General features: G+C 40.4%; 1 protein-coding gene across 1 annotated transcript in view; it reads right to left on the reverse strand.

Moving 5' to 3' along the window:
- The window catches only part of LOC306856767 (low-density lipoprotein receptor-related protein 1-like), a 171,897-nt gene that overhangs the window by 28,537 nt on the left and 127,727 nt on the right, over positions 1 to 15,633 (reverse strand). The window contains exons 52-68 of the mRNA XM_079396210.1: positions 15,018 to 15,134; positions 14,728 to 14,856; positions 14,516 to 14,638; positions 13,609 to 13,749; positions 13,128 to 13,315; positions 11,884 to 12,067; positions 11,548 to 11,633; positions 11,345 to 11,464; positions 10,454 to 10,641; positions 10,142 to 10,347; positions 9,235 to 9,423; positions 8,953 to 9,101; positions 8,762 to 8,855; positions 8,550 to 8,666; positions 7,665 to 7,784; positions 6,987 to 7,109; positions 6,649 to 6,774 (exon numbers count right to left, since the gene is read on the reverse strand). Of these exons, the coding sequence (XP_079252336.1) occupies positions 6,649 to 6,774; positions 6,987 to 7,109; positions 7,665 to 7,784; positions 8,550 to 8,666; positions 8,762 to 8,855; positions 8,953 to 9,101; positions 9,235 to 9,423; positions 10,142 to 10,347; positions 10,454 to 10,641; positions 11,345 to 11,464; positions 11,548 to 11,633; positions 11,884 to 12,067; positions 13,128 to 13,315; positions 13,609 to 13,749; positions 14,516 to 14,638; positions 14,728 to 14,856; positions 15,018 to 15,134 (2,400 nt within the window). The remainder of the gene's footprint in view (positions 1 to 6,648; positions 6,775 to 6,986; positions 7,110 to 7,664; positions 7,785 to 8,549; positions 8,667 to 8,761; positions 8,856 to 8,952; positions 9,102 to 9,234; positions 9,424 to 10,141; positions 10,348 to 10,453; positions 10,642 to 11,344; positions 11,465 to 11,547; positions 11,634 to 11,883; positions 12,068 to 13,127; positions 13,316 to 13,608; positions 13,750 to 14,515; positions 14,639 to 14,727; positions 14,857 to 15,017; positions 15,135 to 15,633) is intronic.

Consider the following 15,633-nt stretch of genomic DNA (forward strand, 5'->3'; position numbering starts at 1 on the left):
AGAAATTAAGGGATAGTTAACCCACAAATCTTTCAGAATTTTACTCACCCTCATGTTGTTCCAAACTCATAACATTTTGGTTAATCTTCAATATTGAAAACATATTTTTTAATGAAACCTAAGAGGTTTATGTCCCCCCATTGAGGTCCAGCTAACCAAATCTTAGAAGATCTAAAAAGGTCATAAAAGCGTCGCAAAACAAAAACATTCAAATCTCGTTAAGAGATATGATAGCTTTATATGATGCAAAGATTTCATTTAGGCTTGTGTGTATTAATATAATGTCCGTATTAAAATAAACACACATACTGTACATGGAGTGAATCACATGTGACCCTGGACCACAAAAGCAGTCTTGAGTCGCTGGGGTATATTTGTAGCAACACCCAAAAATACATTGCATGGGTCAAAATTATTGATTTTTATTTATGCCAAAAATCATTAGGACATTAAGTAAAGATCATGTTCCATGAAGATATTTTGTAAATTTCCTACTGTAAATATATCAAAACTTCATTTTTGATTAGTAATATGCACTGCTAAGAACTTCATTTGAACAACTTTAAAGGAGATTTAGATTGTTTTGCTCCCTCAGATTCAAATAGCTGTATCTCAGCCAAATATTGTCCCATCATAACAAACCATACATCAATGGGAATCTTATTTATTCAGCTTTCAGATGATGTAATCTCAATTTTGAAAATGTACCCTTATGACTGGTTTTGTGGTCCAGGGTCACATATAGTAAACGCAGAAGCTTGTGTGTGCATCATACGCTAGAACAAACCTCACTGGCTCTTGTACATCACACTTGTATGTCTGAGCTCTCTGTATGCGTGTTGATCATTGTTTAGATGTAAATATATAGTGAACAGATTTAATTTACGCTTTAAAGCAATTGTATCTCTTCACAAGAATTAATCCACTAGATTCATATGAATTAGTTTGTTTTACAAACCGTTTATAATCTTTAAGATCCTCTAACTTATACATTAAAAATGTCTTAATCAAAGATTAGCCAAAGTCTTATGAGTTTGGAACAAAACGAGGGTGAGTAAATGATGACAATTTTTATTTCCTTTTTAAAGGAACTCATGCTGCATCAAAACACTGTGGGAGCGCCTCTGCCTCTTGAAGCATGTGTGAAATCAGTCCAATGGAGCGGTGAGACGTCACGGGCGGGGTGATGTATAAACCAGGACACTTAGAAGCTCATGCTGTTTGTTCAAGATGCGCTTTTGTGTCTTCAGCAAGCATTCTGTGTATGTCTGTGTTTATGTTTGTTTGTCTGTGCCAGTGCACAATCAATGTCAAAACAAGTCAAATATGGTGAGCAAAGAGTCTAAATAAGGCCTAAATCGAAATGATTGTGTGTTCTTCCCTACCCGCGCTATATTACGAGTGGGAACACACACGGTTCCGGTCCCGCTGCAGTCGAGACAGAGTGGCAATTGAGATTGTGGGACTCGCAAACTTATCTAGTTTGGTTATCAGATGGGCTCTGCCTTATATAAAATAAACCATATTCAGCTCAGCTCTTCAGCCCTAATGTATCAGACTATGCAAACATCAAGGGGTTGAATAAGCAGGGCTATGGGGCAAAGCCTAAGGTAAAGCAGATGCTTGCAAGCGATCTGTCCCCCGATACAGCATCGTCTCTTAAGTCTCCAAAATTATCCACCAAGCCGTGTAGAACAACTTCGGCTCTGGTGGGTAAGGTGGCAGGTCAAGCCAGGGGATGTCTGCAGGCATACCAGGTTGACCTGTTAAAAGACATTGATGAGAGCGAGGGGGTAGGTCCGGACGCAATCCAAGAACTGGACCAGGCAACCGATTTGTGTCTTCGGTCCACTAAGGAGACGGTCAGAGCCATCAGCAATTCTATGGAAGCCCTGGTGGCCATGGATAGGAATCTGTGAACTTCTCTGACATCAGAGAGAAGGAAAAGTTTTTCCTCCTGGATGCTCTACTTGCACCTTCTGGCCTGTTCAGTGCCGTTGTCACCTTAGTTGTCGACAGGTTGCAGGAGGATAAATAGCAGGCAGCAGCTTTCCAACTCTACCTCCCTCGCCAGCCTCAGGTCTTCGGGGCTTCTGGAAGGGAACAGCTCCTGGTGTTGCACCACTTAGAAGCAGAGTTTTGCTTTCTGTGATGCCTCACCCACATGAAAGAGCAGGGGTTAAGCCTGAAGTGAAGTGACATTCAGCCAAGTATGGTGACCCATACTCGGAATTCGTGCTCTGCATTTAACCCATCCAACGTGCACACACACAGCAGTGAACACACACACACCGTGAACACACACCCGGAGCAGTGGGCAGCCATTTTATGCTGCAGCGCCCGGGGAGCAGTTGGGGGTTCGGTGCCTTGCTCAAGGGCACCTCAGTCGTGGTATTGAGGGTGGAGAGAGCGCTGGACATTCAGCCAAGAAGCCAAGAAGAGAGTGCTTTCTCCAGTACAGAGGACAACTTATATTGGCGTGGTATGGGATTTGACAATGATGTAGGCACATCTGTCTCCTGCTCATATCGATTTGATTCTTGTAGCCGTAAACAGAGTGAGGCTAGGCCAGTCACTCACTGTAAAACAGTTTTAGAGACTGTTGGGTCTGATGGCAGCAGCATCCAATGTGATACTTTTTGGCCTGCTGTCCATGAGACCTTTGCAGTGGTGGCTCAGAACCAAGGGGTTTTCCCTGAGGGGCAACCCACTTCGTACGATCAATGTCACACGCAATGCCATACAATTATGTGGAAGAAGCCTTGGTTTTTGTCCCAGTGTCCCTGTGTAGGGAGCTCCTTGTCATCGCATAACGCTTACAACAGATCCATCCCTCACTGGCTGGGGAGCAATCATGAACTGTTCGCTCAGCTCAGGGTCTGTGGGAAGACATCATCTCTCATGGCACATCAATTGCCTGGAGATGCTGGCTGTGTTCTGAGCATTTAAATATTTTCTCTCAGAACCGAGAGGCCATCATGTGCTTGTCCATATAGACAACACATTTGTGGTCTCTTACATCAATCATCAGGAGGGTCTGTGGTCACATCCACTTTGCAAGTTGCACACCAGATCCTCAACTGTCTCAGGGAAAACTGGTCTCCCAAGGTGGTGGAGTAGATTTGGAGGGAGTTCGGCCAGGCGGAAGTGGACTTGTTTGCATCTCAAGAAACGACACTGGCTGTGTTTACATGCAACCAAATGATCTGTCAGTAATCGGATTGACAGCTCAATCAGACTGAAAACCTTCATGTAAACACCTTAATCAATCCAATTGTGCTCGTTCTGAGTGAAATTTGGATCGGATTGAAAGGGGTGGTTTATTCCTTTTCTAAATCACTTGATCGGATTGGAAACTGAAAGGACTGTGCATGTGCAATGATGCAGAAATAGCGTAATGACATATGACGCGCTGAACAAGCTGTTCTTTCCGTTGAATAAATAGTTGTATAATTGAATGTCCTGTCATTATAAAACTCTCCTTTTACTCAGCAACTGTGAAGTGGAGCAGGACAGTGCCTCACCAATCCTTGTTTTGGATTCTCATCCACGGACGACTGGTTTTGGGCACGTTTTTACTGCGTGATAAATATAAGCAGCACGGCACAGTGTTTGAAATGTAATATTTATCCAGAAATGTATAAATATCAATTCCGCTGTTTAAAACAAATAAAGAAACAGTGTAGGAGAGTGGTTATTATGTGCAAAAAGTGGGAAACTGTTCAACAGTGTGCGCATGTCCAAAAAAATCTATTCCAATCAACCCGATCACTTTATTTAGCCTTCATATAAACACTACATTCAGATTCATGAATTGCATTGAATTCAGTCCGATTGAAACAAAAATTGCGCATGTAAACAGCCAATGTCTGCTCTGGTTTTCCCTCACGCGAGCTTCTCTCGGACTGGATGCCATGCTACAGACATTGCTGAGGCTGCGTCTGTATGCATTTCCCTCAATTGCTCTGCTGTCGGGTGTTCTGGAGAGAGATCGCCGGGACAGGGTCCATCTATTACTAGTAGTCTTGTTCTGGCCGGCTCGAGTATGGTTCTCAGGCCTAGTGGCCCTCCTCAATGGCTCTCTATGGGAGGTTCTGGTCAGGTGGGACCTTTTGTCTTAGGCAGGGGGCTTAATCCTTCACCCTCACCTGGAGTTATGGACGCTATGGGTTTATAGATTCCGGTCTCTCAGCTGAGGTTGCAGAGAGCATACTCCACTCCAGAGCTTCCTCCACGAGAAAACAGTACGCCTTGAGGTGGGCACTGTTCATTTGGTGTGGAAATTGACAGCAGGACCTAGTTTACTGCCCGATTGGTTCAGTGCTGGAGATTGTACAGGAGTGATTCTCCACAAGGTTATCTCCCTCCACCTTAAAGGTGTATGTGGTGGCCAAAGCTGCTTATCAGGGGCCTCATTTATAAAGTGTACGTATGCTCAGATTTGATCTTAGAGTGTGGTGTAGCATCTGTTTATGATCCTTGATGGTCATTGTGGCTTTATGTCTTAAGAGACCCCTTTTAGCATTTGACATTGGCTAAATAATTCACAGACCTGGCCCCACATTCTACATTTATATGGGTGCTTACTTGCCAGTGATTGTCCCCCCCACTGCCAGATGCTAAGCAGAATTGACTATGTGTTCTCTCCATCGGACTTCAAACACATTCCAAGAGAACTAAATGACCCTCGGTACCAGGCCTGGCTGACCAGTGGAGTACAACACACACACAACACACACGCATAGAGATATTTCCTTTACTTAGACCATAATTATTCAGTTACAAAGGTATCTGGTATAGGCATGTGTTGTTTGTGTGTTTCCTTATTATATTAGCCTAGTGACCACTCGTTATTTGTATTAGTAAGCTCTAAATACTCATATTCGGGTGTATGAATGTATCTCTGGTTTAATATCTGCTAGATGTCCCGTTCTTGATATCAAAATGATCTGCTCTTTATTTCTCAAACAATGATGGACCTCGTGAAATGCATCATTCTATTCTTATGGTACTGTGGGAAGAATTACACTGATCAAGCAGAACAGTAATAAAACATGCAAATGAGGTGTCAAGTGAGACAAAGAAACACTTTCCCGCTAAAACTATGTGCCTTGTTATTGGTCGAACTGACCACAAATGGGTGTAACTGGGTCAGATAAAACTTCTCCCACACCCAAAAGACGCTCTCTTCTCTTCACCTTCGGTGCCCTGAACAGGCACATAACCGTGGAAACCTCACGACTCCCCTTTCGGGGGGAGCGCGTGCTCTCTCTCTCTCCATGCCTTCCTTGCGTTGGCATCTGTGTTTAATGTGTGTATGTTTGTGTTTAGTTCAATGTTACATGTTCCCCTTTGTATTGTAGTTTAATAAACATCCATATGTATTCACACTTGGTTGTCTGTGTCTGCAGCTCACAGAAACGAGGTCACTTTAACGTTCTGGTTTTGTTACATGCTCTATGAGCAATGTATTAATGAGGAAATTATTTTTCGTGACCAGAGAAATAATTTTTATTAGAGTTAATAGACGATTAAAACTGTCCGTACTGCGGACGAACAAATCATTTTATTGTACTATCAATGCTACAGTTAATTCCTGAAGATAAATATATAATGGATAACAACTCGTTATGATTAATTATGTTCATCTCACTTTGAGCTAATTTGCTACAGTGGGTACGCTTAAATCTACGCCAACAGTCATATTTGTAAAAACTGACTTTGACGTGGAAAAGTGCTTGGCGTCACGTCAGGGTCTGAGCAGACGTACACTTTTTCTTGTTCGAGTACTGCAGGTTTTTGAAAATGTAACTTTTCTTGCAGCTCGCTGTTCTAAATTAAAGAATTTGGATGATGACTGGTGATATTTTACATGTTAATGACATTAATTAGGAGTCGTTTACAAGGCAGAGAGCTGAAACCATTTGCGCGCAAGTTCAAAATCATTTGCGAGACGCGTACGTGCGTTTTCTGTACGTACGTTCATTTTATGTACGCATATTTGAGACATGATCGTAAGATCAATTTTAGGATGGTTTCTGTGCAACATTTTATAAATGAGGCCCCAGGCCCCTTTGTGTGGTCAGTCATTGGAAAGAAAACCGTTGTCCCTGCAAGACATTTGCGATGTGGTGGGCTGTTCTTCCTCACTCACATTCATCAGGTTCTATTATTTAGACCTGGGATCACTGCCAAGCTTTTAAGTTCTCCTCCCTTAGCTTTGCTCGCCATGATTCATGGTAGACAGGTATTCGTCAGTATGGTGAAGCAGGTAATGTCTCTCCCACAGCGTTTCGTTGTGTCTATACCCAAGGTTATGTCTATACCCAAGGTTCCCTGAGAGGGAACGAGACGCTTCGTCTCCCTGCCATACTCCCTGCATCCCTGTGAGCAACTCGCTTTGACCTATCAGAAGCTAATGCTGTCTGTTCCGGATGTGCTTTTAAGCTTCCTGGTTTCTACATTACCCCACCCGTGATGTCTCACCACTCCATTGGACTGATTTCACACGTGCTTCAAGAGGTAATCACAATCACTTTTCCACAGCGTTTTGATGCGGCGTCTCGTTTCCTCTCAGAGAATCAATTTTAATTAATGAAACTACTCTAATATACTTCATTTGATAGTCATTTGAGCATATGAACGCACCACACTCCTCTTTGGGTTCATCTGAAGAATCGCCACAGTCATCCTCTCCGTCGCATTTCCAGCGAGCTGGGATACAGCGGCCAGAGTCTTTACAGCGGAACTCATCCACACCACATGTCATCTGAGCTACAGAAAGAGATATAAGAAAGAAATGAATTAATAATATTGATATGTGCTAATTGGTAGAAGTGTTAAAACAATAGTATCAGCAGATATTAAGATATTTTGAGAACATAACCATGCCTGTTTCTATCTATTAATAGGCTTGGCAATGGATAATGTACAGCGAGTTTTGATTCAAATTTTTATAGTTTTCAATTAAAAAAATTTCCACTTACTGCAGTTGGCGGGTTCGTCAGATCCATCAACGCAGTCATTATCACGGTCACACACCCACACACGTGGGATGCAACGTTTGGTTATGGTACACTGGAACTGGTTAGGTGCACATGTTACCTCCGCTACACACAAATAAACAGGTTATACTTTAATCATATTCTCAAAAGAAAAAATAAATAAATAATGTAATGTAAAAAAATGTAATGTAAAGCCTAAACCAAACACACTAAACTAAAAAATGGTCATGATATGTATTTAAGTGTTATACTTGTGCGCAAATACATATTAGTATTCAAAAGATTTGGGTCTGCAAGATTTTTTTATATTTTTGAAAGAAGTCTCTTCTGCTGACAAAGGCTGCATTATTACAAATTTCAGTGTTTAATTCCTGTTCCTTTTAGTTTCCAGAGTGACTGATTATATTTCCATAGTTTCTGATTGTTCACACCAGTTTTTTGTGTAGCTTCTCGTTATTCCCTTTGTATATATATAGCCCTTTGTTTCCTTAGTCATTTGTCTGATATTGTCTTGATGTTTTGCATTTGCTGTTGGCTTCCTCTCTTTTTTTCTTCAAGTTATTGACTAGCTTCACTCCTGTATCATCATCATGTGCTTATATTAAAGCTGCTCTTTTTTTGTCTTATTTTTATGTCTTATTGTCTTATAATGAAACTCACGGCAGTCTTTCTCATCCTCTCCTTCCCCGCAGTTGTCTTGGCCGTTACAGCGGAATATTCCAGGAATACAGCGACTGGGATTGGTGCATTTAAACTGACTGGGCAAACACACGTGAATATCTGCAAATCACACATACAAACACATTAGCAGAGTAACAAAGGTGATCCAGTTATTGCCCTATTGGAGACAGTTGGAGACTTATTATTTACTGCAATCTTACCACATATAATACTGTGTACTTAGGCACAAAGTCAAGCTCTTAAAAAACAGCAGCAACAGCAATACTCTAAAAAGCACTAGTGTTAAATAAATACACTACTTGTACTTAATATTAACAATATTCTGAATAATCCTATAGTTCACTAGCACATATTCTGGAAATACTGTTCTGGATATTTTACAATGACAAAGTACAAATATCAAGTACTTTCGTTTCAGTGCATGTACCCTCATAAAATATTACTCGAAGTACTCATTTTCAATTTTACATGAGTAAGTATTTGATTTTTAATGTAAGGGAAAGTTTAGAAAGTAAAAAAAAAAGTGTTGTTAATGTTTATTTATTTTGCAATTTTACTTATCTAAGATTAGTGGATGAAGAGATTAAATTTGTATTGATCTGCAAATAAGCAAAATGTGTATTTTATTACCAAAACATAAGCTATTATAACATTAAATTTCAATATGCATAAGCAACTGTGCAAAAAACTTCACACAGGGCAAAATGTGTTCATATTTTAGCAAGAATGATTTGCAAATATAATAGTTATATATCTCATTACATCATTATATGAACTGCTATAACAGAGAGGACTGTGCATGGGCATTCATTTGCATTATTTTAACATTATTTATAGCTTTATTAGTGAATTAATGAAACATACCGCAGTTGGCCTCGTCAGAGTTATCCTGACAGTCGTTGTCTCCGTCACAGATGTACGCTGGGTTTGTACAGATACCAGTGTCACACTGGAACTGACCTGGTCTGCATTTAAACTCAGCTGTTGAAAGACATATGCACAAATGTGCTTTTATTACACATCTGTTAGTTATGCTACAGGGAGAAAATGTGTCTCCTATAATCCACATCACTCACGGCAGTCAGCAGGCTCGTCGGATCGGTCGCCACAGTCGTCCTCGGTGTCACACTTCCACCAGAACGGGATACACTTGTCGTTCTTGCAGACAAACTGATGAGAGATGTGGAGGAACATATTTCAAATGAGAAATGGTACATGTCATTGTGAAGTTTAAGGTCATGATGTGGGTCAAGTATCATGTGCTGACCTGGCTGGCGGTGCAGTTGGACATGCACTGTTTCCCATCAGCGGCCAGGTAGAAGTTCGTGGGACAGGCACATTTATAACCTCCGCCCGGAGAGAGCAGACACAAGTTACTGCAGCCGCCATTGTCTGTCTGGCACGGGTGATTTGTGACTACAGCGGGAGACAAGAGAGCGCTACATTAAACCTTCAACTCCAACCATTTCAAGAGCGATAACATCAAGGCATAAAACAAGATCATCTAAGAGTGTCTTTGACGGTGACGTGTGTAAATGAGTGTCCTGACCCTCTGGTTGTCTGTAGGGGTGGTAGATGTGGATGTCCATGGGTCTGTGTAAGGTGCTGATCAGCATGGTCTTGTTGGTGCCCAGTGTTTTATGAGCTCTGTTGATAGACTTGGTCTCCCAGTCAGTCCAGTAGATGTACTCCTCAAAAATAGTCATGGCGAATATGTGCGGGATGTCCTGAGTCAAAACTGCAGCACAAACACAGGGATAATTTACTACACAAACATCACACAACAACCTTGCATAATCGAACATTAAATATTATCCTTAGAAACACATTAAAATTCACTGAAGCACTTTGTAGGAAAATTGTAACTAATATTTTAATTTATATATATTTTTATTATTACATAATATATTATTTTATATAGTACTGTTCAAAAGTTTGGGGTAAGTGAGATTTAATAGTCTCATTTAGCAATGATGCATTAAAAACAGCAAAAATCAGTGAAAACATTTATAATAGTAAAAATATTACTATTATTATTGTATTTGTATCAAATAAGTGAAGTCTTGGTAGGCATCAGAGACTTCTTAAAAATGATTAGTATATATTTTTATTTTATGATTGTATAACAGTTGACCAGTCATTAAACTCTTGCTTTGCGTATCTTTCAACTACATTATTGACACACTCTTTTCCTATTTTGTTATTGTAAAGTTGCTTTGACACAATCTGATTTGTTAAAAGCGCTATATAAATAAACGTCACTTAACTAGTCATATTGAAGATATGCTAAAACTGGTTAAATTGCTAAAGTGTAAGTAATTTCATGCTATCCTCTTAACTACAGTTTATAGTCAGTTGTGCTGCTGTACTGAATCAAAAAAATAAAAAATACAAATCCAGCTCTGAAACCTGTGACCCCTTCACAGAATAGCTTTTATTTGTGTTTTGGTCTTCACCTATATGTCTGTTGGATCCGTCTAAGCTGGCGAATTCGATGTAGTCCTCTCGGGCGTCTGCCCAGTAGATGCGATTATTGATGAAGTCCAGAGTGAGACCGTTGGGCCAGGTTATCTTGTCCTGTATAATCACACTTCTGTTGGTGCCGTCCATCCCAATGCGGCCGATATGAGGATTATCACCCCAGTCAGACCAGTACAGGTACCTGACAAAGACAGACACTTACACTTCATGATCCTTATTAGCAGAAACAGGAAGATGGGAACAAAATAATGGAAAAAGAAAGCAATTAAGGCATTTTGGATGTTTACCCATTGCGGATGTCCACAGCTATGGCTCTGGGTTCCTTTAGTCCCGTGTTGACCAGGACCGTCCTGTATGCTCCGTTCAGCTTCGACACTTCAATAGTGTCCCGCCCCTTATCACACCAATACAGGTTATCCCCGACCCAATCAACAGCCAGACCATCAGGGTTGCTGAGAGATGTGCGATGGAGAACCTGCAGCAGAGTCAAACCAATGTCCAGCTTCAGAAAAGATTCAGTTTTTAAACGAGAATGAGAGTCCGAACAGCTGATAAAAACATCATAATCCACATGACTCCAGTCCATCAGTTAACGTCTTGGGAAGTAAAGCTGCGTGCTTGGAAGAAACAATGCCATTACTTGGCTTTTTAAATTTTGCTTTATACTTGCTGATTTTGGACAAAATACGACTCAGTAATGCATAACACTTCCTCCAGTGACAAAAGTCCATCTCCTGTTGTCAACCACACACATTTGTTTTGGACTGTTTTGGCTTGTAAACAGTGCTTGATCTGTGCAGATTTCTCTCCTGATTCAGATGAGAATATTTTTCACTGGAGAAAGCAATATTATGGATAGAGGGCTTTCTTGCAAACACAGGTTTTGGGTCCACAAGATGTTCACTGATGGACTGGAGTGGTGTGGATTATTGTGATAATCAGCTTTTATCAGCTGTTTGGACTCTAATTCTGACGGCACCCATTCACTGCAGAGCATCCATTGGTGAGCAAGAGATGGAATGCTACATTTCACCAAATCTGTTCCCATGAAGAAACAAACTCATCTACAGTACATCTTGGATGGCCTCAGGTTGAGTATATTTTCAACAAAAGTTCATTTTTGGATGAAGTATACTTTTATTAATATTCAAAACATAATGCAGTTTCATGCAAATCACCTGAACGTCGCTGCCGTTGATGTGCATGCGTCGAATCATACTGCCTTGAGTTGTCACATCTGTCCAATAGATCATCTGCTGCCTGTAGTCGAAGTCCAACGCAACAGCATTGTTCAGACCCTGGGAATGGAGAGCATTCATGAGGAAGCAGGAAAAACACTGGAACAAAATATTCCGGCACCTAACCACCTGTCAAATCATACCTGCTTTAAAAGTGTGTAGTTTGAGCCGTCCAAGTTGAGCTTTCTCAGGTAATACCGGTTAGCAAAGATAAGGAACGGCTCCTCGTCTATACAGTGAAGTGAGAGGAAATGAAAAGGACACTTATTTAAAAAGTGAACTATTTGTAACTCAAATCCGAATGCTTCTTTTATAATGATTGATCTACATTGCAAATGGCAAATCCAGTGCTGACTTCCTTTGGAAAGTGTACTTTTCGTATTTTCACAAGCGGCCCTCAAGCCAAGTATCTAGTTTAACCGTGCTACAATGCAACACATCTGTAACAGTAATGGACAGATTGGCCATCGGACTCGTACCGGAGGTGGACTTGCAGACAGTGGGGTCGGAGGGGCTGAGCTGGAAGCCGTCCACACACACACAGCGGAAGCTGCCATGCGTGTTGATGCAGTGCTGTGTGCAGGGATACGTGGTGGAGCACTCGTCTACATCCACACACATCTTCCCATCATCCTTCAGTCTAAAGCCAGAGTGGCATCTGCACTGGAGAGAGGAACACACAAGAACTATAAGCATCAGATTGTGCCAGGGTGAGGGATACCCGTTCATTTTATGATCGCAGTGTTCTGATTGCATTTATATGAAGGACCCAACAAAGGCACAAAAGCATGCTTCTTTTACTTCAGACACTCTTTTTGCTAATTTGTAAATGTATTTTCTAAATGCTTTTTATTGGTAGACTTCATCGTTTTACCCTTGTCTCATACCCAGACTTTGGTAACACTTTAGTATAGGGACCAATTCTCACTATTAGTTTATTAGCATGACTATTATTTACATATTGGCTGTTTATTAGTACTTATAAAGCACATATTGTGCATTACCATATTTTACATCCCTCAAGGCAAAACAAAAAGCAAAGCAAAAATAAAAATGCTAAATTTATGTTGCATTAGGGATGTTTAACTCTTTCCCTGCCATTGGCGGAATTTTCTGGCTTTCCGTGTTTTCACTGTTACATGGTAAGATGTGCTCTTACACATCTTCTGAAAGAGTACTGAATCTCAGGATCAAAATACGGCAAAGAAGAAGCCGAAACAAAGGATTGCGCATGTAAGCAAATGCATATGTGAAATAGCACAATCATCGAACATTTAACAGCATATAAATCAAAACCGCCTTATGTTACCAAATGAAATGTCGACCCAGGAAGTGGTTTATGGCTGTGAAGTCTTGGGAAGCCATCTACTACTCCTGTGTTTTAATCATCAATCTCTATCCAATCTGGACCTAGTCTCAGTTTTTTTTGTTCAAAATGTTGTTTTTTAATGAAACCTACTTTCTTTTTTTTTCTTTTTTTAAAGCAGACTCTCTGTTCTGGGGGCCATGCAAGTTTTATGAAAATGATCAAAAATGTTAGTGTTGGGTTGATTTTTTTTCTTTTAAAAATGCAGGTGGGGAAAGAGTTAAATTAACAAAAATATTGGAAGTGCAATGGGCAAATTTACTAAATGATGAATTGTGAAAGTAAAGAACAATGAAATAAATAAAAGTATGCTGTACAACACAAAGTTCCACACTAGCATGATCTACAAATCTTTACCTTGAATCCGATCTTCAGGTCCTCACACAGCTGAGAGCAGCCGCTCAGTTTACTGTTCAGGCATTCATTAATGAAGCAGTTCAGTTCATCCGTACCATCGCCACAGTCATCATTGTGATTGCACAGTAACGTCTCACTTATGCATTTACCGTTCCCACACGCATACGCCGTGTCATTACATTTCTTTTCTGCTTGAAAGAAAAAGAGAGAAAACTGTTAAATGCATGCACAGATTCGCCGGTTTCTACTGTAACCAAAGCCTTTTCAAAGATTCTCAGTCTGATTTAGTATATTTTATTAGTTTGTCTGCATTGTTCTGTGACTCAGCACTAGTTTAGCCCCATCCCAATTGCTCTCAGTTCTTTCAGTCCTCCTTCACACTTTGGTAGCATGAAGCCACACAGACTGTCGAACAGACGGTGAGCTTTGACATTTGGAACGGGGCCAGAGATGTCTTGACGGATTAGCATTTAGTTCATACCAGGCCCGTTGCAGTGAGGATTTTTGGGAGCTTCGTCTGAGTGATCGTGACAGTCGAACTCTCCGTCACACTCCCAGGATTTCTGGATCAGACAACGGCCGTTATCACAGCGGAACTCATTGGCCTTGCATGCAGGATACTCTGCAAAGACAAATACAGACCCTTATGTAGTTATACCAAAATAGCTTCCCTGATGTTTAATTTTCTCTTATACCTTGCTCGCCTTGGCATTAAAACATTGAATGCATTAAAACCATTAAATGCACAACTAGCCATGGATTATGCCTTGCTTCTTTCAGTTTAGTTTTAACAATATTGTGGTTACACTGCAAAATAACTTTAGACATGGCAACGGATATTAACAAAATCAGTGTTATTTTAATATCATCGATATACTATATATACTACCCTCTGCACAATTCTGACTTGTGTTGCAATCTGGAATCAAACCAAACCATGCTGGTTCATCTGACCAGAGGAGAACTGCCCCTTTGTTTTTAACGGTTTTAGATAACCAGGAAGATATGACGTCACAGTCTAGGGCTTCTTTTTAATACGTGATGAAATAAAATGTATCCATATGTGCCTATATTTCCGTTCTCCTGCATTAATTTCCATATGAATGTCTAGTGTGAACATACCTTATAGAAGGCAATATATACTGTATTGTAAATCTGCAAATTTTAAAATAACTCAATCATGTGTAATTAGAGATACAATTTCTGTATGCAAATACTCTGAACAATTCTAATTCTTCTGTACTTACTTTTGTTTTGTATGACAAAAGCCTTGATTTAATTAATGTGAGAGTGAAGTACTGACATCTTACAAATCATTAGCCATAATTCATCTCATTATTTGGTAATTATGAGATAATCATCTTGGTTTGAAATAATCAGGAACATACCGCACTCCAGAGACTCGTCGGAGCCGTCCCCGCAGTCGTTGTCGTGGTCACACACAAAGTGTTTGGGGATGCACTGTCTGTTCTGGCACATGAACTCTCCCGCCTTACACGTGTTATTGAACACTGAGTGAAAAAAGAAACAACAATGCACTCGAACGTGAGTGATTTATGCAGTATTTGCACCAAAGCGAATAATGTATGTGATCACTCACCACAGCCGGCCTTAACGCTCTCGTCAGCTCCGTCCGGACAGTCTCTGTCTCCGTCACACACCCAGCGCTGCGGGACACACTTGTGGGAGTCGGGACAGTGGAACACGTCCGCACTGCACGTCTTATTCTCTGAGTCAAATAAACACACAATTCAGCATCATTGAGAAAAATTCACTCTTATTTATGATCTTGATAAATGTCTGCGGTCTTATTCTCTGATTCATCAGTCACACAACTGGTCACACTTTGAAATGTCTTATTTCATGCTGTTTTTAAAGATCAGCACTCACTGCATCTGCTGTCCTCATCTGTTCCATCTCCACAGTCATCCGCCCCGTCACACACCCAGCTGCTGGAAATACAGCGATGATTCCCGCACTCAAACTGTGTCGCCGAGCAGAACTTATCTGAGCAGAATCATTAAGTGAGCTGTTAGTTAATTATTCAAAAGATTCCTCACAGAAAGAACTCATTTAAAACATTCTGGAAAGACTGACCTCAAATGAACTGTGCAAAGCTGGGAACAACATTTAAGTGATATAAATCTGACAAAACCTCATTTGGAAAAAATTAATAAATGTTTATAAATGCCTTTGGTATTACGAAAAAATCATTTCAAGTAATTTCATAGTGAGAATTGATCCCCAAACTAAAGAGTGAACAAAAGATGTATTTTATATAACATCTTTAAAGAAAGCTTATCAAGGCACTTACTAAAATGAGAGAACAATAGAACAATGCATACATAGTAGGGATGCACGATATTATCGGATCAATATCGGAATCAGCCGATAATGATTTTAAATGTAAATATCGGCATCAGCCTGATATGAAAATATTTATATTGTAAGGATCCTGCCCTCACTGTGTTGTCTGTCTTGTCTTTGTTTCATGTTTCTGTTTGTT

The sequence above is a fragment of the Barbus barbus genome (genome assembly GCF_936440315.1).
Source record: "Barbus barbus genome assembly, chromosome: 37".
In the NCBI taxonomy this organism is placed as follows: Eukaryota; Metazoa; Chordata; class Actinopteri; order Cypriniformes; family Cyprinidae; genus Barbus; species Barbus barbus.